This window comes from Poeciliopsis prolifica, unplaced genomic scaffold (assembly GCF_027474105.1).
Source record: "Poeciliopsis prolifica strain line A6 unplaced genomic scaffold, Auburn_PproV2 SCAFFOLD016, whole genome shotgun sequence".
Classification (NCBI taxonomy): Eukaryota; Metazoa; Chordata; class Actinopteri; order Cyprinodontiformes; family Poeciliidae; genus Poeciliopsis; species Poeciliopsis prolifica.
In genome coordinates this window covers 8,674,307-8,698,013 of record NW_026562391.1, presented here as the reverse complement: position 1 = coordinate 8,698,013, position 23,707 = coordinate 8,674,307, and the positions used below count along the sequence as shown (strand labels likewise).

Sequence of the window (23,707 nt, the reverse complement as noted above, 5' to 3'; positions counted from 1 at the left end):
ATTAAATTAACATCCACAAAGTAAAAGGCAGTATGATTTCTCTATTAATGTAAAAACATAAGGTAGAGCTCATGAATTTACGGCTTCTAACTTATCACACCCCAAAAAGAAGCATGTTAACACCACCCTGAAAATTTAACCCAGGGAATATTCACAGCTCTTTTTAACTGGAAGTAAAGTTGATCTTCTCAGAAATGCAAATGTCCAAAACATGAAAAAATCAGATCAAATTAGAATATGGGTTTTGATGTTGAGGCTGAGAGATTTATTCTTACTTTTGAAAATAAAAGCAGGTAGTAAACATAATTTTCTTTCAGCAGTTTTTTTTTTTTTTTGGTCTGATGAAATTTGGATGATGCATGAAATTTTATTTAATAATTAACAGGTTTTCAAACATTAATCTCTTTAATCTGAATGTGTTTCATTCGATAATGAAGTTCCTAAAACAGATGTTTGTTTTCTTTTTGGTTTTTGCACGTAATTTGATTCATGATGTATCAAGTGTACTGTCCTTGTGATTTGGTGACGTCAGCGTACTTAAAGGAGCAGTTGCACAGGTGCCACATAGTGATTTTTTTTTTTTTTTTTAAGGAAAGCAAATGTTGTTCTGCATATAAAATAGTTGCGTTGTACTAAATAGCTACTGTGCCAAAGGTCAGTCCGTTTCCCTTTGGCAGCAGTGTCGTCATAAACATCATATCCTTTTGGGAGCGCGAGGAGATCTACTGTCTGCGCTTCGTCAAAAAGCTCCGGATGATTTCAGTCGCAACGAGCGGAGACCGTTTCTGGAGTCCTTGTGTATAAAGGCGCGACATATCTGGACATGGACTGTTCAGAGGAAACCAACACTGTCGAAGAGCCGGCTGGCAGACGACCGACTGACGCTTCCTTTGTTGAGAGCGAGGCTGAAGGCTGCGGACCGCGTGGCGTCCAGGCGGACACGAGACACGAGCTGCTGCGGCTCCTTAAACTGGCGGGACCTGTGGTAAGCGCTCCCACACTGAGAGGAAGCTGGTCCACTGTCTGTGACTCGACCGGAAACAGGAAGGGTTGCACAATAAAAAAAATATTTAAAAATCCTGTTTTTTATTTATTTATGTATTATTATTAATGCAATTAAAATAGCAGTATTAATTCAAACAACAACAAAAAAAGTCAATATTGTTTTAAGAACTAAAATGTTTAGTCTATGTTGAATTTACCATAAACATATAAAAAAAAAGCTCTGAAAAGTGAAACCTAAAAATTACAACAACAAAATAAATTAATTAATTAATACAGTATTTGATAAGTTTATGGATGCTAATTTATGTGGACAAAGCAAACTGAAAAAGACCATAGCTGGGGTCACAGAGGTTTCAGAAAGCAAATATGTGTGGTTTAATACTGCATTTGTCTTTAACTTATAATGTTTTAAAAATAAATTTTAAAAAATAGCCTGTATTTTACAGTTGATCGATTCTTTTTGTAAATGCTACCTTCTGAAGGATGTTGTAGCTTTAGAGGCAGATCTATTGCCACAGATCTGGGTGTGATGAAACATCCTAAAGAATACTTTCTGTGTTTATGGGCCTTCTAAACTAATGTTCTAAAATGCCTTTGAAACAAAAGCCTTGTTTAATTTTTCCTGAAAGTGATGCTGTGTTTGCAGGTCATTTCCCAGATGATGGTCTTCCTGATCAGCATCATCAGCCTGGCGTTCTGCGGTCACCTGGGGAAGACGGAGCTAGCAGCAGTATCACTGGCAGCTGCGGTGAACATAATTGGGCAAACGTGATGCATTCCCAGATTGTCCTCTTTAGAGCTGAGTTGATTCTTGAGCTCTTTTTTTTTTTTTGCTTTCTCCCATGCAGGTGGTGAACGTCACTGGTATTTCCGTCGGCACGGGTTTGTCTGCATCTTGCGATACCCTCATATCTCAGGTGGATAGTCCTTGTCTGCGGTTAATTCAGCAAACAGCCAAACAGTGAAAGATTTGCATCAGGTGAGGATCAAATCTGTTTGCTCTGTTACATGCAGACCTATGGGAGCGGTAACCTGAAGCGTGTGGGTGTGATTCTCCAGAGGGGGGTTCTGATTCTGCTGCTGGCCTGTTTCCCCTGCTGGGCCGTCCTCATCAACACCGAGCCCCTCCTGCTGGCGGTCAAGCAGAGTCCAGAGATTGCCAGGTCTCTTTCAAATCCACCTTAGCAAGTGCATCTCATTTCCCTTAGACCTTTTCACATTTAGAAATTTTATGGACGTTCAATGGAGTAAATTGTATGCATGTCATACAATTTAGATTTTTGTGTATAAGAAATTTAAACTGATGCTGGTCATTTATCAGAGTCGGCTTTATTGGCCAGGTTTTTGCACACAGACCAGGAATTTCGCTTTACTTCCACTTTACTTTCAGAGACATTTAATCATGCATATTTAAATTGAGTGGAAAATTAAAAAAGACTTTTTAGATATTTAAAAAACAAAACAATATAATAAACAGTGCAAAGTTGGATTATGACATAAAATCAAAGTAGGGTGAATTGTAGTTTGTAGTTTGACGACATGTGAAAAAGTAAAAGGGTTGGAAATGTCTTCAGTTCATAGTCCTTCTTGTCAACAGTGAGTTTTTATTTTGCAGTCTGTCCCAGCTGTATGTGAAGATCTTCATGCCCGCTCTTCCTGTGAGTTTGATGAGTAACTAAAATTACCTTTCCAAAGGAAATGTAGAAAATTCCATCAAAACTACTTTACAAATATTAAAAAAGGAAAAATAGATGAACAAAAACAGCTTGACTGATTCAATAAACCTGAAGTTTTCCTTCTTTTTTTGTCATGATCTTCAGGCTGCTTTTATGTACCAGCTGGAAGGGAAGTACTTACAAAACCAGGTGTGTCTCTCAGAGGAAATTTGTGACATGGAATGTAAAAAAAATATCCAGGCCTTTTAGAATTAAACAAATATAATCATGTGCTTTAAATGTCAGGGAATCATGTGGCCTCAGGTTGTAACTGGAGCAGTTGGGAATGTCCTCAATGTTCTCATCAACTATATCTTCCTCTATCATCTGGAGCTGGGTGTCGCGTGAGTTTCTATATCACTAAAGTTAAAATAAACAAAAATTATTGCGACTTGGTTTCAGACAGCTTCATCACTAGACATTTCTGAATAACAATTTGTACCATATCTTATGCTTATGTTTATGTCCTTCGTGTGGTTGCTCTGGGTTTAACATGAAGGGGATCTGCAGCAGCCAACACCATCTCTCAGTACGTGCTGGCTTTGTTCCTGCATGTTTACGTCTGGTGGAGGGGTCTTCACAAAGCCACATGGGGAGGTCAGTTCAAGTCTTAGAACCAAGTCAACTATACATGTTTGCATTCTGGATTGTACTCTAGCACTTTGGCTTTTTTATTACATACATTATACTTTTGTAAGAATCTCCTTCTGTGTTATTATCCTTGTTTATTGTCATCACTGGTCAAATCCTTTGTATATGTGGACTCACAGGTTGGTCACTCGACTGCCTGCAGGAGTGGGGTCTCTTCGTAAAGCTGGCCATTCCTAGCATGTTCATGATCTGCCTGTCATGGTGGATTTTTGAAGTCGGAGGATTCCTGGCTGGTGTGATCAGCGAGGTTGAACTGGGGGCTCAGTCTATTGCGTACCAGCTGTGCATTGTGGCTTACATGGTGACGTATCTATAGATCACACACACTGATGCTCACTGCACATAAAACACTACCTGCCTATCAATGATCCGAAATGTGTTTTATTAGATCCCCAGGCTAACACTGCATTAAAAAAAAATCTTAATTATTTCTGTGTTCTCTTAAATGTCCAACATTTGAACAGTCCTTGAGATCCTGGAGACAGAATAGTCTTTTTCTGTTGTGAGAGGGCAGGTATTAGTATCTCCGCTTAAAAAATATACATAACATTTTGTTCTCTTTTGTGTTGATTTTTTTCTAGAGCCCTCTTGGATTTTCTGTTGCTGCTGCTGTCCGGGTCGGGAACGCTCTTGGTGCTGGAGACATAGAGCAGGCCAAGCTGTCGTGTAAAGTCCCAATCATCTGTGCATGTAAGACTCATTCCACAGCATATGTGCTCATTCATAATGTTAGGTGTTTAATTCAGAAAACTGGAGCAGTACGGAGAAAATTGCTTTGTCTTTAAGCATTGCTATATTTGGTCTATACATAAGCCATAAGATTAAAAACCAAAAGCTCTGACAACGGGTTCTCTGTCCCTGATTCCAGCTCAATAAATCTGAGCTAGAATCATTGGATCCTGCAGAATTCTGACTCGATGGGCTCTTTGCACGTCAGCTTCCGTGTTTGGGGAAAAGCGGCTCGTTTTTTTTTTCCGGTCTATTAAAAATGTCATTTTACAGTAGGTGTTTGCAGGGCTTGCCAAAGCTAACAATTAACGATGTCAATCGCATTTGTAAGACGGGATCCAAAGCCCCATCAAGCAAACTGGAAAAAGGTTTTAAGATGCAAGTTTCGTCAAACATTCGTGGTTATGAAACTTCGTAGCTAACTTTAACTTTAGCTTATGCTAATAGGAAATATTCTCAGGCATTTTACTAATACAATTGTCTTACTTAAATAGGCTATCTAAATATTCATGTTATTTTCTTACGTTATTTTGTTATTTTACATATTAAGAAACCAGAGTTGGGGTGAGTCACCCAAATTTTAAAAAGAAAAAGATTTGTTGCATTGTACAAGCTATCCCTGCGAACCTTTGTAATCCAAAGGTAGATTGGATTTTCACTTCTTCGATCTGGTTTGTTAGGGCTTTTATTTCTTCTTTTGATTTCCCTTTTTCATTTATTGCCATGACCAGTCCACAGGGCTATAATCGTGATCTGCAGAAGTGCATCGCACAGGCGGATCAGTTGCTCGGCTGTCCGGCTCTGGTCTGCTCACTCGTTCCTATACACCGGCTCTTTAAGGCTGAACACAGAAGTTGTTCCATTGAAATAACACAGGGACGGCTCCTTTATTTACCATTCTTCTCCCACCAGCAGTTTTAGGCTGAAGAAGCTGATCTGGAGGGAAGTGCAGGCTGCAAATTTAGCTTAAATTTGTCACAACGAATATTGATAAGCCATTGTCTTTTTAAGTCAGCATCGCTTGGAAATCCATGAAAACTTAAACGGCCGTCATATTTGAAAGACGCTGTACCGTGGAACACAACAGTGTTCATGGTATTACTTATATTGCTTTTGAAATACGGTTTTGTCTTTCCTTGCGGTCATGGTCACTCAAAGCGGGAAAAAAATGAGCCGCATTTGCGCCTGCGGATGTGATGTCAGCGCTGTATGTGCAAAGAGCCAATAGGAACGTGGCTCGTTTGGAGAAATCTGGCGTGTTTTCTTCAGGTCTTGTAATATTTGAAAGTATTTCATAACATACAATGTTATGATCAATTTCATCAACCCAGTTATGTTTTTATTGAAATGTTAAAGTTCTGTGTCTTGTATTTCTACGATAGACTGTTAAAGGAACATTTAAAAAAACATTTACTTTCGCAGCTTTTAAGTGGAAACTGAAGAGCTACCTCCGTTACTGACATTGCTTTTTGCGTGTTTTGCACAGTCATTGTTGCGTGCTTTGTTGGAGTTTGCGTCAGCATCACCAGAAACATCACTGGATTCATTTTCAGAGTTCAGAGAGTTTAAACCCCAAACTCAGTAAATGATTCCTAAAACCCAGCCAATTTAAGGACCTTTGATTGCAGCTTGTTGCATGTGTCACAACAGGATTTTTTTTGTATTCAGACAGAAGACAGTCATAAATTAATAAATACACAGACTCTGTAACTGTTTAATGAGCTTCTGTTTTGTTTAAAAGTTCTGGTAACAGAGTTGGTGTATGCTGAATAAAAAATTGTTGAAAAAGAAAAGAAAAAGACTAGTTTAAATTGTTTTTCATGTTGGTAGCTTAGTAATACCACATTATGAACTAAGTTTGGCGTATTAGTGGTAAAATGTTAGCCCATCAGCGCCAAAATCATCTAAAGTCAGTTCCAGCTACTGAAGACGAGCTGAAATCATTTACCTTGTTACCTCACTAAAACAGTGAATCATCTCCTGTGCTTTTTAATGTTTCCTGCTGGTAATTATTTACAATCTAAGGGAGTCTATTCCTGTGTTCTTTTTTAGGGACATAATTCAGAAGGTTGCAGATGTAATGCTCATATTCAGCTTCATGCATGTCAGTGATGCGACTGCGGTGAGAACGACTTTCATTCAATCAAACACCAAAGTCTGAGACAGCAGGTTTCGGCACACAAGTTGTAATCAGATGTGCTTTTGTTACTTTTAGGGTGTAGCCGCAGGAGTTCTCAGAGGAGCTGGGAAACAACTGGTTGGCACCATTTTTAATATAGTGAGCTTCTACTTTGTAGGGTTTCCCATAGGCGCAACCCTCATGTTTGCTGCAAACATGGGGATTACTGGTGAGATAAACAACAAATGTAAAGTCGTTAGCGCAAGAAAGTTTATTTATCTAATAAAGTTGAATTCAAACCCTAAAACTACTCATAACAATCAGAGGAATATGTATTTCCTCTGATTTGTTATTATGGTTTGGGCTTAGAGCTGAAGAAAAACCAAAATTGAGCTTGTCAGAAAATTACATTGTTGATAAAACCAAGAAAAGGTCATTTTCATTGTAAATAAAGTCAGACAACTTCACAGTATGTCCATGAACTGTACAGCTTTTGCACGTAATAATTGGTTGGGGCTCCTTAAATGACTGATTGCAGCTTTCAGTTCACCTACATTATTGGCTCTGGTGACTTTTCTTCCTCCGACTCCCAATGAGTCTCATTCTACCACGGTTGTTTTTAAAGCAGGTCTTAGTTCTTTTGAGTATGGAGCAGGTGCCAAGTTCTGGTGGAAAATGAGACCAGCGTGTCTTTAGTGTTAGTCAGGAGAGGAAAGCATGAAGCGCTCTAACATTTCCTGGTAAACAACCACATTTACTTTGGAAATGATTAAAAAGCACAGACTGAATGTGGAAGCTTTCTACAGAACCTCAAGCAACAAGATTCTGGGCCTTTCTGCTCTTTGTCAAAACTTTTACTTTCTAGTCGGTTTGATAATAGTTTATGGAATATGGCACTCTGTGGACAGCTTGCTTCTTTAGCTATGACCCCTGGCAGCTTACCCTCCTTGCACAGATGGTCTCCTTGAACATCTGTCAAGGTAGCAGACTTTACCACATTTCTAATTTCCTGAGGAACTAAGTTTTTTTTTTGAGCCCTCATCCTCACACCAGGATAAACCTGTCAGTGTTATCAGTGCTTGTAGGTTTTCAGTTTCGCTCTTTGAAATAAATTTCAGAACTAAAACTTTTCATCAATAATTTGTTTTATTCTCTTGCACCTGTACATTGTCTCTTTTCATCTACTTGGTGCATCATAAAATCTACTTTCTCCCTAACTACAACAGGACTGTGGACTGGACTTACAATTGCTGTTTCACTACAGGCAATTTTCTTCATCACGTTTTTGTGCAAACTTGACTGGAAAAAGGCTTCAGCAGAGGTTAGAAACTGAATTACTGAATTTTTATTGAAGATAAACATGTTATTGGCTAATGTATTTCATTATTTTTTCCTCTGTCTGATCAGGCTCAAGTGAGAGCAGGAGTTCAGTGCGTGGAAGAAAAAGAAACATTTAATCTGGAACAATTAGGTGGGAACAGACAATTATCACTGTCTATTATTATTCATTCATAAATAAAAAAAAACATGTCTGATTTGATTCTCAAAAGCTTAATTACTTGTTCAACATTTAGAGTCAAGTCAGAGCCAGGTCCAGGTTGGCTTTACTCCGACCAGAGGTACCAACAAGGAAGAGGGTGTCGTCCAGAGTCCCGGCCGGAGAGAGTTCGCCATCTCCACAGTGGGAGACGTGCTGCCGGTTAAACAGCTGATCTTACGACGTGGACTGACTCTTTTGATCATGATCGTCATTCTTGTGGTTGGAGTCATCAGCAGCAATTTGATTGTCACCCTGTTTTGATGATTTTTACAGCAGGCGACGGTGTGGAGCTTGCAGAAAGCTGGTTCTGTTCTGTTTGTTTTTATTACCAAAAAAATCCTTAAGGATCAAAGTAGGACTTTAAAACAGTAAGCCTGGGACAAAAAGAGAAGTGCCTTACGCAATAATGGAATCTTGTTGTACTAGTTCAGATTTTATGACATTGCAAACCTCAATATGTTTAATCTGGACAAAGAAGCACTTTGACAGATGAAACGAAAACGATTTGTGTTTTTTGTTCGCATGTATCCAGCTTTATGTGAGTCAGTATGATGTCTAGAACATTCAGAAGCAGAAACATAAATATTTCATGTTTACATTTTAATTGGTCTTTCCTTGTGTGATTCATTTCCTCATTCAAAATTCAGATGGCTGATGTGAAAAAGACTGAAACTGGGGACGGTCAAAGTTGCCCGGTACATGCAGACTGAAAAATTGGCTGAAAGGAAATTAAATATTGAGCTTGTCTGAATAATTGCTTTACAACGAAGCATGCAGGGGAGCTTACACACTTTATTTTCCTAAAGAGGAAATGCAGTAGATAAATTAAGACTAAAGTTTTGACCATGCTTAGAATGATAGATAGACTACATGAGGAGGTTAAAAGACGATTCCCCAAAAAATCTATTTATGAGAGCATAGTGAAATATAAAAATGAGAATACAAATCCAGAGTATTGATTATGCCAAGAAGTCACGAAATAATCAATACAGTTATAGTAGGACAATATTTCTGGTAAGTTTTTGTTTTTTGGTGATGTATAAACTTGCATACATGCGCCTTATGGTTTGCTACCGACACACCCAAATATCTGTATTGTGCGGCAAAGGATTTCTATATTAATTGAGAAGTAACAAACCATGAAAGTGACTGTTTCGAAAATCCAATATAATTTTACAGTCAAATAAACAGTGTTGATTTGAACAATGAACTTCAACAAACAGCGTCTTGAATAGAAAACTCCTTTATTGTGAGATTTAGGCAGAAAGAGACATCACAACTTTTACCCAACTGTTGAAAGTCAAGTTCTTATGTGTGCTTTGCCACATAAGAACTTGTAAAAAGGAAAAAAAAATCTAGTCAGGGGTGTGTAAACATGGCATGAAGCTATTTGCCTTTGGTCTGGTCTTCAAACTTTCTCCGCTTGGAGTTAAAATATGGCAGAGTATGTTTTCTTTTAAACAACTTGGAGTAAATTCTTTTGGCATTGATAAAAAAAATTGCACTAAATGGAGTTGATTTTAATCTGTAATTTCATCTTAACTCTATTTAGACTCGGACCAAGTGTTGTCTTTTTTAGGGTAACATTTTTTTCAAATTGAGCAAATTTTACTCCATGGCTGTTGATGGTTTTAATGATAGAGAAACACAATCCAGGCAGCACAGGTGAGCAACATCAGTGACTCTCACACTGATGGTAGTATTTGGCATAAGGCAACAACATGAGACACATGAGAAAGAAACACATTTTTGGGAACCACTGGCGTAAGGAATCACACCAACATTTTCTAATTAATTAAAAGTTTTGTTATAGAGGGTCAGCTGTGCCTCTGTGCTGAACTGGGTCAGAAAGGACATCTTTTGAGGGTTAGGTTTTTAAATACCGTATGTTCCGGACTATAAATCGCAGTTCTTTTCGATTTATACTCCGGAGCGGCTTATAATCCGGAAAATACGGTACGTCATTTTGTGAGCTCTTTATATTGTTTTTTAGTTCCCGGTTAACTTGACCCCGTCGCGCGCGCGCTTGAACCCACCGTGACGGCAGCAGCAGCAGCAGGGGGTGTCTGACTCTGAGTGCAGCCGTCCACTCACAGCGCCGCTCCGGCCCCTCCCGCGTCTCACCCTCCTCTGGTAAAACATCCCGCTCTCGTCTCCAGGGCTGCTGTCCGACCACCGACACCCGCGGGACAGGAGTCAGTCCAGAGTTGGTCAGGCTATGGACGGTCCGGGCAAAGCAGCGGCCGCGCACCCCGAGGGAGTGAAGGCGGACCCGAAGGCGGCTGGAGCAGCAGACCCCGCTGAGGGCTGCGGCTTCTGCCCGGGGAGAATGCGGGACTGTGTCCCGCAAAAGTACCGAGACGAGCTGGCAGAGCTGTTCAAACTGACGGGACCGGTGGTAAGACTCAGTGCGGTGTTCACTTTTGTCTAACGCCGTAAATGACAGTAATTAGTTTTGCGCGTGTTTCGACGGCTGTGTTTATTATTTAAGCTGCGATATCAGTTTTTTACAACGGTTTTATGTTTTTCTTTATTTTTTAAAAAAGCTTCAAAATATTAAAATGACGGAAAAAAATTCTGTTTACATTTGTGTCTCTCAAAAGCTCAGTAATTAAATATTTGCGCAAGTTTTATTGGATTGCAAAGGCCCAGAGAGACCGTGGTATGTACATCAACATAACTATGTACAAATAAAAACCTAGAATGTCTGATTTTGTACACTAACAGGTTTTTAGAGGTTTAGTTTAGTTAAATTATATTTAGAGCAGCAATTTTCCATTGTTGCCACTTACTGTGGACTGTGATTATGTCCTTGTACCAAATGAATATGCATTGCTCTAACAGTTAGAGCAATGTTTATGTTGTTCTTCAGAAAGGTGAACTTCCACCTCTGTCTTATACCTTTTGCATCTTTTAACAGGTTTTCTTCCAGGATAGCCCCTTAAATAGACTGTTTTTCTGTTTCACGAATATCAACAAATGCACAGTTGATAATTTATGAAAATATTTAACTGTTTTATATTTATTCAAATTTGCACTTGTTCATTTTTATAAATACATAGTTTTTCTTACTATGTACATTTGACCTCATTGCACTGTGTCTTATTTTCTTACTTTTCATTATTATTATTTTCAAGTGTGTCTGTCACTTCTTCTTGCCTGTGACTTTACTGCTGACATCCCCACATTTACAAAAGGAAGAAAAATAAAGGATCATTCTATTCTATTCCATTCTATTTCTCATCCATATACCATCACAATCACGCTCTCTATTTCTATTTAAAACACTCATACTCAAAACTGAGCTAAGTATGTTAGTTTTTCACATTTTGCACATAGGCCAAAAATGTAATCATAGTCATGATGTGACCAAAGAAACTTGTTGCACATGTTTCTGGTGTCCTCTGGATGACAGATGCATACCAATAACCATTTTCGAGGAAGAAGTTCAGAGATGTGCAGTGTAATGTACATAGAAATGTACATATCTTGTACATTTCCATTGGAAAGACATTTTTTTCTCCCCTGACTTAAACACCCCCAGACTTTACCAAATTAAAACTGGGTTTCTTATTATTTTCTGTTCTCCAAGCCAATCTTGTAGAATCCCACATTTTAGATGTAAAATGGTTTGAAAACCCACTAAGTTCTTGCTTGAATTTCACAATTATTTACAGTGCACCTGTTTCTGTTTCCAGATGATACAGAAGAGCATTCTGCTCAACTACTGCATTCGGGGCATATCTTAAATCAAATTTATAAATATTGCATCCGTATAATGTTTATTGTAAGTCGAAAACAGTCCAAGGAAGAAGGTGCAGATTAGAAAAAGACTGGGCTGTCCCACATGCAAACGGAGAAGCGTTGCAACATGTGGTATGACATGAAGGAGACTGAAAATTATTCTGAACATTTTATTTCAGGTGATCTCTGCACACGTTGCAACAAAAGTTAAGTTGTGCATAGTCAACATTTCAAAGTTATCTAAAATTGAAGATTAAAGGCAAATGAAAAATGTGGCAAATTTGACAGAAAATTAATGTGTGCAACCAATTCTCTAAATGTTTTGTTTACTTTTAAAGTGACCTACAGTGACCTAGAGATATTTCAACATTTAACAAAATCTGTTGAGATTTTCACTACGTGAGATATTTCTTCATTTTTATTCATTTCATCCAGTTATATATAAATATGTGTTGATATATTTCAGCTCATTTCCCAGCTGATGGTCTTTCTGATCAGTTTTGTCAGCATGGTGTTTTGCGGCCACCTGGGAAAAACTGAGCTAGGCGGGGTTTCATTGTCGATTGCGGTAAGGAGACTTTCTGGAATCCTGGTTTCTTTTTGTGTTGTTTCATCCAACCTTGTATTTAGCAATGTGTTTTCTCTACCTTGCATTCTGTATCTTTTTTGTATTTCTGCAGGTGGTTAATGTCACCGGTATTTCCATTGGCACCGGTTTGTCATTAACCTGCGATACGCTCATATCACAGGTACTGTTCTGAACAGAGGTTGTTCTTTCACTTTATTTACGTAACCGAGTCAGTCCCACCAGTTACAGCTGGGTTCCCAGGTTTTCCTGGAATGCACTTTGAAACAGCTCAGCAGTGAGCGTTTGGATCAAATTAGCTTTCCAGGATCTCCTACACCTTTTCTTGTTGCTGCAGTCTTGGTGTTCGCGCTGAACGTCTGTCTGCCTGTTTCACGCAGACCTATGGGAGCGGTAACCTGAAGCGTGTGGGCGTGATTCTCCAGAGGGGGGTTCTGATTCTGCTGCTGGCCTGTTTCCCCTGCTGGGCCGTCCTCATCAACACCGAGCCCCTTCTGCTGGCTTTCAAGCAGAGTCCAGAAGTTGCCAGGTTAGCTCTCTGCAGCACCACATGCAGGGGCACATAATGAATCCCTTTAATCAGCAATTGTTCCTTTTCAGCATTACCATTTCTGTTTATTCATTACCTCTACTCTGCAAAGTTGCACAATCTCTTCTGTAGCAAAAAAAGTCCTCGGTTCAAAAAGCTTTTGCTTCATAGCCACTCAAATAATGAAATATTGTGGTTATTTAAAAGAAGTATTCCATCTTTCATATTTGTTTTCTAGCAAATATCTAATCACAAAACATGCAAATATGTTTATATATTTTTTATACACATTCTACAGCTGCTATTCCCAATCTATTACATGCAGCAAAATAAACTGATACTCAACCTTGACACTTAATTCTTAATTCTCACTTAATTAATTAAAGTCTTGAAACAGGGTGAAAGCTAATAAAACATTGGTACAAGTGGTTTATGAGAGTCCCACAAAAATAACAGATCTCCATTTAAAAAAAAGCACAGGTTACCAGTGTGTAAAATAAATGTCTTGCATATATAGTTGCATTGAAACTTTTTTGGGGGAAAGGAAGTAAGCAGATTTTCTATCACACCTTTTTCTTCTAACATGTAATTTGATTGCATAGAGCCTTCTGAACAGTGAGCCTCTCTGGCAGCGACTTTTTGTTGCTGCTTACCCTTATCGTGGCAGGGGTCAGTGGCTCTTAGGTATATATGAATCTAAATAAAAGAACAAACAGACAACGTAAGTGAATTTTATGAAAGCTTTTGCAAAAGGAGAGAACTCAGCAATCTGCTGCTTCAAGCCGTCCACTGAGCGCCCTGGCGGCCCCTTGTTAGGCTTTCTCTTTTATTACAAAGCAGAAAAGGAATGTGGAGGGAGGCAGATAGGAGTATCCCAAAGATACAAGTAGATGCAGCATCAAGGTCTAACAAGTACGAAAGCTTTTCTCAGGGATGTGAATACTAAATCTGTTATAACTGCAAATGTAAGAATGATAACAAAACATAATTATTCTAACAGTGGCTGTCTGCAGGAAAGATGTCAAGGCAACCAGTATTATTGCGCATGCCACAACAGAACATTCTGTGTTTCAAATCCTGATTTGAAACACAGATATGTTTCAATTTCTAAGAAATTAAATGTTTTGTATATTATCCCCAAAATCTTCAAAAATAATCTGATATAATGAATAAGACTAAATCACTCTGTTATTAATGAAATCTCGTAGCATATGAGTCTTACTGTTTCAACTGAATTACTGAAAAAAGTAGTTTTTTTCAAATAATATTTCAATTTGTTGAGGTGTACCTGTCTGATGTTGTTATCTACAAATGCTGACTTGTTTTGCATATTTGTCAGGGTCACTCTTCTGCTCTCTGTTTTTTCTCATGAAGACTCTCCCAGATCTATGTGAACATATTCATGCCTGCTTTACCAGTGAGTTTCACTACTCAGTTCATTTAACCTTCCCAGACAAAAGTTTGTGTCTGAAACTTAAAATACTTGACCTGTTTTTGAGTCACAATTACTAAAGCTTCACCTGTTGCAGGGAAGTTGTCCAGTTGCTTAGTCAGTAATCTTAGTATTTTCCTTTTACATGTCAAAGAAGCTTTAATATAACACTGTGGTATTTTCTACAGGCTGTCTTTATGTACCAGCTGCAGGGAAGGTACCTCCAAAACCAGGTACGGTTTACTGAAGCACACAGTCCTAACAACGTTATTGAAATCAAAGTCTGTTTAATAAAAGTAACTCTATGAATACGTTGTGATGTTTACAGGGGATTATATGGCCTCAAGTTATAACTGGAGCCATCGTAAATGTCCTGAACGCAATAATCAACTATGTGTTCCTGTATAGTCTGGAGATGGGTGTTGCGTAAGTTTTTGAAAAGCTTCCATCAGTTCTGTCAAACTTGATTGGGCTTCTTCATCATCCTGATATCTTTTTTTATTTTGTATCTTCCAGTGGGTCTGCAGCAGCTAATGCTATCTCCCAGTATGTGCTGGCTGTGGTCTTGTTTTCTTACATCTGCCTGAAGGGTCTCCATAAGGCTACATGGGGAGGTCAGTTTTTTACTGCTTTTTTGGGGGACAATATAAAAGCAGGGCTTTTTTTGTTTGTTTGTTTTTTGGTGTTTTTGTAGACCAAAAGTTTATTTTTGGCCTTGTCTGACAGGATCTTCTTTTACATGTTTGCAGTAAGTATAAAAATAAACAACTTATTTATTTATTTCTGTTTATTTATTGGCTTTCCAATATAAGCAATAAATATATGATGTGCAGAATAAGAAAATCGAATCATAAGTGGACTCACGTAACCAATTATATGACTTTTGAACACCTCTGGATACATAGGATTATCTTCACCGGGTTAAATGTAGAGGGAACTGGGTACAAATGCAAACCACATTTTCAAAACTTTGTGTAGAAACATTTTTGAAACCCATGTATTGTATGCCCTCTACCTTACAATGGTAAAGTAGACAACATGACTGAAGAAGAAGATGTCTTCTTTGTCATGCTGAGGTTTGTGTTTGTAATCTGACAAAATGTGAAAATGCTGTAGTTTAAAAACCTTTTCCAAGGTCCTGATAATCCTTTGATAAGTTTGTTTTTCAATCAAATAAATGAAAGGTTTTGACCTTCAGGTTGGTCGCTGGACTGCCTCCAGGAGTGGAGACCGTTCATCCAGCTGGCCATCCCCAGCATGCTGATGCTCTGTCTGGAGTGGTGGATCTTCGAAGTGGGAGGATTCCTGGCCGGAGTGATCAGTGAAGTGGAGCTGGCAGCACACTCCGTCATGTACCAGCTGGCGGTTATTGCTTACATGGTAACTCCTCCGAGACGGTTCCCTCGTTCCGAATTTTCTCTCATTTCAGTGTCATGGTAAATTAAAACATAGCTGAAAGACTTTTTCTCTTTTAGAAATTGAAGTGCACATCTTTTTCTTCCAACAGTTTCCTTTTGGATTCTCTACTGCTGCTAGTGTCCGTGTTGGAAATGCTCTCGGTGCAGGGAACATTGAACAGGCCAAGCTGTCCTGCAAAGTCCCCATTGTCTGTGCAAGTAAGAACAATACACGCACATTTCACTCGCCTCTGTTACATATAGTGTGTAAAATAAGCACTAAACACTCAACCAGATTTCTAAATAAATATGTATGCAAAAGCAAATAAATTCTCACCAGATGTCAGTAAAACCCTACAAAATTTAACTGTAGCTTCAACTGTGGTTAAAATATAGCGTAATGCCATCTCACATAGGTCAGCTACACATCTCAGGGTTTATAATATTTATTTTTCCTTGTGTTTTTAATCTGCAAACTTTTAACTCAGTTGTCTTTTGCTTATTTGATGTTTTTCAGCCATAGTTTCATGTGTTGTCGGAGCAATTGTTGGTGGCTGCAAAGACGTCATTGGGTACATTTTTACCTCAGATAAGTAAGTGAAGCTGTTGATAACACTGTTAGCCTTTATCCCGTTCCACTTGCCTGAGTGCTTGAAGATTTACAGAAGTCGAGACACTCCATGCTAAATGGCAGACTAAACAGAGCTAAAATAATTATTCAACTCATCTTTTGGGTTCTATTCACCTTCGTGATTTTTTGTAACTTCAAGTGTTTCATTTACACTTTGTGTTTCACTGTCCAAAATATTTTGCTCTTTTTTTTTATCCGAGTCTGTTTATCAGATTTTCTGCTTTTTTTGACATGTTTTTAGATATAAACTCATAAACCGTGTGCTTGTTTTTTTTTTCTTTCTTCCTGTAGAGATACTTTGTTGAGAGTTTCTGACGTCATGATCATCTTTTGCTTCACACATCTGTGTGATGCTGTCGCAGTAAGTGATGGCTTCCCTGCAGAATTTCAAGCTAGTATTTGCATGTGAAAAATGCGACTTGACCAAATCACCATCTCCTCCTGGAAGGGTGTTACTGGAGGTATCCTCAGAGGAGCTGGTAAACAGCTGATTGGTGCTCTGTGTAACCTGGTGGGCTTCTACGTCATCGGCTTCCCCATTGGCATTTCCCTGATGTTTCCAGCCAAGTTGGGGATTGTAGGTAGGAAATCAGTCGCCGTGTGTTGTATTGAAATGAACCGTTAACCTTCAGCTCAGCGCAAACTCTGTTGTCTTCTCTCCTTAATTAGGGCTGTGGACGGGACTTACAATTTGTGTGTTGATGCAGTCCATTTTCTTCGTCATATATCTGTGCAAGCTTGACTGGGAGAAGGCTGTGAAAGAGGTGATTAAAAGATTTACCCAATTAATCTGCAGCCATATAATTAGATAACAAAATGGTTGATTCTATCTTCTCTAGAGAATGGAGTAATCATTTGTATATTACCCACAAGAGCCGGCAGCTAAAGTAATCTCAGTTTGGACAATCGGGCAGGAAGTCATGGTGGAGTTAAGCAGCTGCGTACAGCACGGCCCGGTCAAAACTCGATCTGTGTCATATAATACAGAGCTGCAGAGATTGGCTGCCTATGCAATAAATGGAACTTGTCTCATGGCTCTGTCTGCACATGATGGCAAAAGGAGTGAGAAGGAAAAATCCACACAAAATGTAAAATATATGTATGTTGCCTCTTTGAGCCGTTTTTTTGCGCTTTCCATCACGCCTCCTCTGATCTTCTTTGTCCTCTGCACTGCTCATCACTGAAGGCCAGTGCTTGAAGATGGTAGTTCACAAGAAAAAGAGCATTCTACATTGACACCATAGGCTTAAAAATGTTACAGCTTCCCTCGGTTACTAACCTTCCTGCATTATTCTGTTCGATTCAGATGTTGCTTATTGCAGTCTGGACTTTCTCCTATTGACTTGGATTTCCTCCATTAGATTTTATAAAGGGGCAATCAGGAAAACGAAGGAAAAGTTGTGAACAATGATGTTGATTTTTTGCGCTGTTTTCCAAGCACGGTCTGCCTGTAGTTTTAGCAAAGGCAGCGGAGGAAATGGAAGAAGCTGTTCAGTTTGCGTTGGCCGCATATTCAGGTTTGCTAGATTCCAAATACTGAATATTGTTTAACGTTAACAGCTATCTCGTTAACATTAAACAGTAAAATCAAATCAAATCAAATTTTATTTGTATAGCACATTTCATCAAGGCATTTCAAAGTGCTTTACATCATAAACACAAGAACACAAAGTCATGCAACATATAATAGACAATACATTGTTACATATTACATTTCAAAAACAATTCTAAACAGGTGTGTTTTTAATTGCGATTTAAAAGAAGTCAGGGTTTCCGCTGTTTTACAGTTTTCTGTCTTAGCAAAGAAGGATGGTTATTTATAATGCAGGCAATTTCCGCTGAGCTTCATAATGTCAAACTGACTCATCAAAACAAATCACAGTCAAACATTAGCAATTGGGTAACATTTCAAATATCAACAGAACCCACATCTCCAGGAAGTAATCGTTTCTACTTAGGGGGAGGCCAACTAGAAACAAAGCAAACCGTAGTGCAAAGGAGTGGTTTTCACCAGGCTACTGGGTTTTCTAGACACTAGACTACATGTACAACACCCTTCATCACATGCAGTCAACTGCTATATCAAGCCTGAGCATCGGAGCCGAATATATTTGCTGTTATTGTCATGGCATGAACATTGCAAAATATTTGTCTTATCAGCTCTGTGAAATGTTTTGTTATTGGACCAAGAGGAGGATGATCATTCCTCTCTGATTTCATCATCAGACCCATGCCAGTCAATGTCGCCCCCAAAAAAATGCTGACGATAATGAAGTACAACCAAAACTCCACGGACATTCTGTACAGACTTCCTGTGAAGTCTTGTGCTGCCTCATGTGTGGGAAAGGCACTGCAGAAATGCTCTGTCAGATCCTCAAAAGAACCATCCACATTCTGTCTACATGCAGTCTTGATCAGCCTTTAGGGTGCGTTAGAGAGACAGAACAACTCTTAAAGGATTAAGCTGCAAAGATGTGCGCAAAGCTTGCAGCATAAAATATTTCTAAGAAAATGATTTAAAAATGTGATCCACACTTTTAACAAAAAGCTTCATGTCTTTGCTCAGGCTCTTGTGAGGGCAGGAGTGCAGAGCAACGAAGAAAAAGATACGACCAAGATGCAAAATTTAGGTGAGCTGGAAAACACAAATCTTATTACCACTTGTACAAGTCAGAGAGTCTGATGTGTGGTGCTGTTTCTCGTTGGACTGTCCTTTGAGCAAAAATAACATGGAAGTAATAATGTTTATACTGACAATGTCAATAGGAAGGGCTAGTTTTTGCACCTTTCCTGTCTGGATTTTTGTAATGTGCGTGTGGAATTTCCTCTGCTAAGACACTTCAAACAGAAATTACATTCAGCTGCGTGTAAGTTTTCTGGAAGATGTTAGTGACATGTGGTTGAACCACTCTGAATGTGGTAGAGTTTTTCAGATGTTAAGCAAGCATTGGCTGCTGGAACATGTTTGTCATCTTGTCTGGTACGTTGTTAAACACAACTTCCTGGCAGAGCGCCACCTCTCTCAGGGAAATTCATTAGAAATGTAAATTTCAAACATATTTCATTCAAATGTGTTCCGGTGGAAAATCGCAAAGGTGCATAATCCTGATTTCTTCTGTATTATTGCCTACTGAAAATAAAAGCTGCACAATTTTTAGTAAAATTACCCTAGTTGGTGTATGCTAAATGCTGGGGATTAAATAAGCCCTTTACATTTATTTAGGCCAAAATCTTGGCATAAATTTTATGCTTACATATTTTAAGTAAATCAAACAGTATATCTATGTTGCACTTTTCTAGTGATACTCTTTCACCCAAAGTGCTTTTACACTCAAGCCACAATTACCAAGCCACTCTTAAACTTCTCCTTCCGTGTTTCAAAGATTGTTCGTCACATGGTGGCTTTTTTATACCTTTCTAGTTTTGGTGGTTTCATGCATAACTTTTTGGAGTGAAAAATACCCCAAACGTATTTTTGCATTGTATAAATTGCCACACACGTGCCATATCTCAGTATTGACCCAGTTACATCCATCAAGGAATCATTTTGTAGCTACTTTGACAGCTGACAAGTTAAGCTAGGTTTCTTTGTGGGGAAAAGTGACTATCACTCTGATAGACAGCATCGACTAGCAGATCTCTCACAGCTAGTTTGGTTTGATTTAGAGTCGTCATTTTTTTATTTCAACTGGTCCAAACATAGAATAAATTTGAGGTTTGAACATTTTTACACTTATCTCTGTCTTATGAAAATGCTTGATTACAAAGACAGATTTACTAACAAAGAAAGGATGAAGTTCACAGGTTTCTTTACAGGTAAAAAACATAATAAGAAAGGGACAAAGCTTCAACATGTAGGTGGTGCAAATCGTCAAAGAAGAGAATTGAGCCCATGAAACGATCAAACCAGCACATTTGATAAGTGATTTCAAACTTGTTTCTTTGAACTTGTGTCCTAGTACAAAGTCTCTAAACCTAAATTCTGAATTTCAGCCTGCAACCAGAGCCAGGTTGGTGTTGCAGCATCTCGTGATGGGGAGGACCATGTGTACCAGGAGGCCCACCCTCCAGAGCAGAGTAAACCCACCACCGTAGTGGGGGATGTCCTGTCGGGGACTCAGCTGGTTTTATGGCGAGGGCTGGCGGTGCTGGTCATGTTCGTCATCCTGGCCGCGGGGATTGTGGCCTCACACTTCCTCACTGAAATGCTGAAGTGATCCCTCCTAATAGTGTCAAGTTAGCAGTCAAATTCATGACTGTCGGGGTCTGACGTGACAAAGTTTAGCCGAGTCTTATTTTGGCTAAAATGGCCTCACTTTCTCTGGTGAACATCTCAGTCACATGCTGAACAAATGTAAGTGGGGTCCAACCAAACCAAACTCATTTTAGAAACATCAGACGAGTGTCTGCTGTTTTATGAGCCTTAAAATGTTTCAGTAAAAGCTGGTCTTTAACATTAATGAATGATAAGCCTCCAACATGTACTTGATTTTATTGTGTATTTTTAATTTTAGAAATTTGTTCTAAAATTGTATTTTAAAAAGTGGTAGGGAATATGAGAGCTTAATGCTGCTGAGGTTTATGAGGTTGATGCCCTGGATTGTGGCTTACTTATTCTGGAACATGTTAAAGATCTGGTGGCCTGCTGACACATTGCTGACTCACCAAAATCACTTAAAAGCAAAAAAAAAAAAAAAAATTCTTTAACATGCACAAATAGCAACACAACTATGCATTTAAAGAATGCGAAATAATTTAGCAGACTTAAAGTCAAATAGGGTGGTACATCCTCACTGCGCAGTTGAAGCCAGGTTTATGAGTAGCAGCTTTGATAAGTTCTAATTATCACACACCACACAGGCTGACAGGCATTTATAGAGCCAGCAGTGTTTGACAGAAGAGCGCGTCGATGTCATGTTGAAGAGTCGATGCATAAAATACAACCAGAGACGGGAGTAAAGTGTGTGACATAAACATGACTCGATATGCTGTAAACCTGACATAAAGAGTGCCTTAGCTGACAAACAGTATAGATTTTAAATGTATACTGCGATAATTAGCTTGATGCAAATACTTCATTTGCAAAATGTTTGAGACATTGTATGAAAAATAATGAAATGTCTTGAAGGAATTCCATCTCTTCAAGTGACTTCAATGATTTTTTTTTTAGTCAAACTTAGTTCTGGGTTCTGAATTAGCCATTCAAAAATGTAAATTAGTTGTAGATACTATATGAACTTCCGCTGTCTAGTAGACACCTGAATCTTCTTGACCAAATCAATCTGGTATTTGGAAGTGATCCTAATTTTATCCATCTTGACAATGTTCTTCATCCCATCCCATTGAAAATAATGCCAAAGCCTGATGCTGCCACCCCCATGTTTCACTGTGGGTCTTGTGCTAATTTCGTATGATGCATATTATGATTTGTGTCATGATACTTTTTAGAGTTAGGGCTCAATATGTTAACTTATCAGTCAAGCCTATATGTTTTCTTTGGAGGAAAATGTTTTATTCTTATTTCTTAGTCTAGACATATTAAGAATACATATTGTTTTCACATGTAGAACAAAGGAAGTAGTTACCAGAAACCTTAAGTTACATTAGTGTTCCTCTGTTTGTTTGTTTTATGTATATTTATCTTGGATAATGACTGAGCTAATTATGATGTTTTCTCTGTGCAATTGCTATGTTATTAATATAATGTGGAATTATTTTGTACCCTCCTCCTGACTGATATCTTTCTACAGTAGGTAATCTTGTATAACCTTCCTAGAAATTATGGCTTTAACTGAAGCAAAAAACTTTATAGTGAATTATTTAAATGCACTATGACTGATATTAGGTGTGCACCCAAGAAAACTGAATGCTGAAATTCAAGTGAAGATTTCTCAGCAATGTGGAAACTTGTTCATCAGTTATTGCAAACATTTTATATTATTTTTACCAAAGGAATTGTTTCTCTTTTTTTAGCTGAAGTGTACAAGATAAATGACACATTAAAAGTGGAAAAAGTTTGAAGTGATTTTTTTTTATTGTCTTGCTTTTAAATATGGCTTTTTAATAACTGTTCATACTTTTCCATAGTACAAGTTGAAGAGACACTGCATGAACTAAAAAGTCTAAACACAGTGGCCTCTGTTTCTTGGCTCCTTTGGTAACCAGAGGAACTTGTTTGGCCCCCAAAGTTCTGCTTTTAAGTGCAAATATCTATTAGTGCGTAAAAGTCAGCTGGATCAGTCATTAACCAAATGCAAGAGATTAAACCTTAACAGTGGACAGCTGCAGCCAGTAAAGTGTCGTGTGGTACACTGAGTTACTGTATACCAAGGGGTAAATATATTCATATATGTGCATATAAAATAAGTGTTCAATGCGTTTTTTGAAATGCAACCCTTTTATTCTAAAGTTTTTGACAGTTGTCTTTTTTTTTACATCAAGTAAACAGCGTTTCTGATTCTGTGTCCATATTAAGAGTAAAATATTTTAACTATTTTTATAAAACATCTATAACTGCAATTAAGTTTGTCTGGCCTAAAGCAGAGTAGAAAATGTGTTTAGTAGGAACACATTTTCTACAAAGATTCTACATTTGAGATCCCATTCTTCCAGTGGCCACACCTTGAAAAACAGAGACAAATGATCGTAAAATGTCTCTACATGTCTTAAAAGTAATACAGTCCTGTTCTCTCCTGATGAATTTTAAGAAGCGTATTGTGGATCATATAAACAGGGTACGGTGAAAGTCCACATTTTTCAATATAACAGTGATCATCGATTTTAAAACAGAATATTTTTCATTTTTGCCTTAATAAGGCAATGACGTCTACCACTCTGGCTTCAGTTCATCTTGGTCATTATGAACTGATTCCTGTCAGTTTCTGAGGCTTGAATTTTTCAGTGATTCTCACAGTTAAAGTGTATTTTCACTTCTAAGAATTCTTCAGCTTGAAAGCCTTGTGCCTTGACTGGTCTTTACCTTCAAAACCTCTGACAGCAACAGATTAAAATTTCATTGACTGGAGTGGTTCTGAAAATTCACTCCAGAATTTTCTCCTTTTTTTTTGTAGTTGTAGATTAGATTTCTCTTTCTGATTTAGTCTTGCAATGAAATGCTTAACTTTTACTGTAATTATTTTAACATACAATTTGTGATTTAAAAAAAAATTCTTTCGACTCATGAAACAGTGTGAATACCATTCTATATGTACTTATTTGTACATATATGTACTTTATATGTAGTTTATAATTGCCTTTTGAACCTGCTGCTGCTGATGGTCTGGAAGGAAAAGTATTGATTTGTGGTTTGCATTGTTTGTTCGTATGGTTGTCGTTAATATTGCTCTATGTAGATGGGTATTTACCAAAGGTTCACCTAAAGCAACCATAAACCAAACCTGGTTGTAAAAGGTGTTTAGGAGAGACCAAACAAAATCAGACCAACTTCTGCTCAGCTAAAATTTGAAGTGCAAAGCCTTACTTGCTATATCAGTTTGTGTCCAGCAGAGAGCGCTGCGGCTTTGCAAATGGAGAAGTTCCAGAAGCTGCTGTGAGTTGATCGTTGGCAAATTTATTCAGCTTTCACATGTTAGGACATCATCCTACTAAGAAAAAAAAACATTCTTATCA

The 23,707-nt window shown here is 38.2% G+C and overlaps 2 protein-coding genes across 2 annotated transcripts; both read left to right on the top strand.

The window, feature by feature from the left end:
- The first annotated feature begins 675 nt into the window (after window positions 1-675).
- On the top strand, window positions 676-8,363 carry LOC129367355 (multidrug and toxin extrusion protein 1-like). The gene is made up of 16 exons (XM_055041728.1): window positions 676-985; window positions 1,652-1,753; window positions 1,854-1,922; window positions 2,020-2,168; window positions 2,621-2,663; window positions 2,826-2,870; window positions 2,967-3,064; window positions 3,220-3,317; window positions 3,491-3,672; window positions 3,953-4,061; window positions 5,587-5,654; window positions 6,130-6,222; window positions 6,316-6,448; window positions 7,446-7,540; window positions 7,627-7,690; window positions 7,794-8,363. The coding sequence occupies exons 1-16, from the start codon at window positions 824-826 to the stop codon at window positions 8,018-8,020; spliced, it is 1,737 nt and encodes a 578-aa protein (XP_054897703.1). The 5' UTR covers window positions 676-823; the 3' UTR covers window positions 8,021-8,363.
- Window positions 8,364-9,566: 1,203 nt separating this feature from the next.
- LOC129367354 (multidrug and toxin extrusion protein 1-like) lies at window positions 9,567-22,099 on the top strand. Its single transcript, XM_055041727.1, has 16 exons — window positions 9,567-10,157; window positions 11,970-12,071; window positions 12,184-12,252; window positions 12,470-12,618; window positions 13,993-14,035; window positions 14,239-14,283; window positions 14,379-14,476; window positions 14,567-14,664; window positions 15,249-15,430; window positions 15,558-15,666; window positions 15,965-16,040; window positions 16,370-16,439; window positions 16,527-16,659; window positions 16,748-16,842; window positions 18,645-18,708; window positions 20,072-22,099. Exons 1-16 carry the CDS (start codon window positions 9,978-9,980, stop codon window positions 20,293-20,295), a joined length of 1,737 nt encoding a protein of 578 aa, XP_054897702.1. The 5' UTR covers window positions 9,567-9,977; the 3' UTR covers window positions 20,296-22,099.
- The last annotated feature ends 1,608 nt before the right edge of the window (window positions 22,100-23,707 follow it).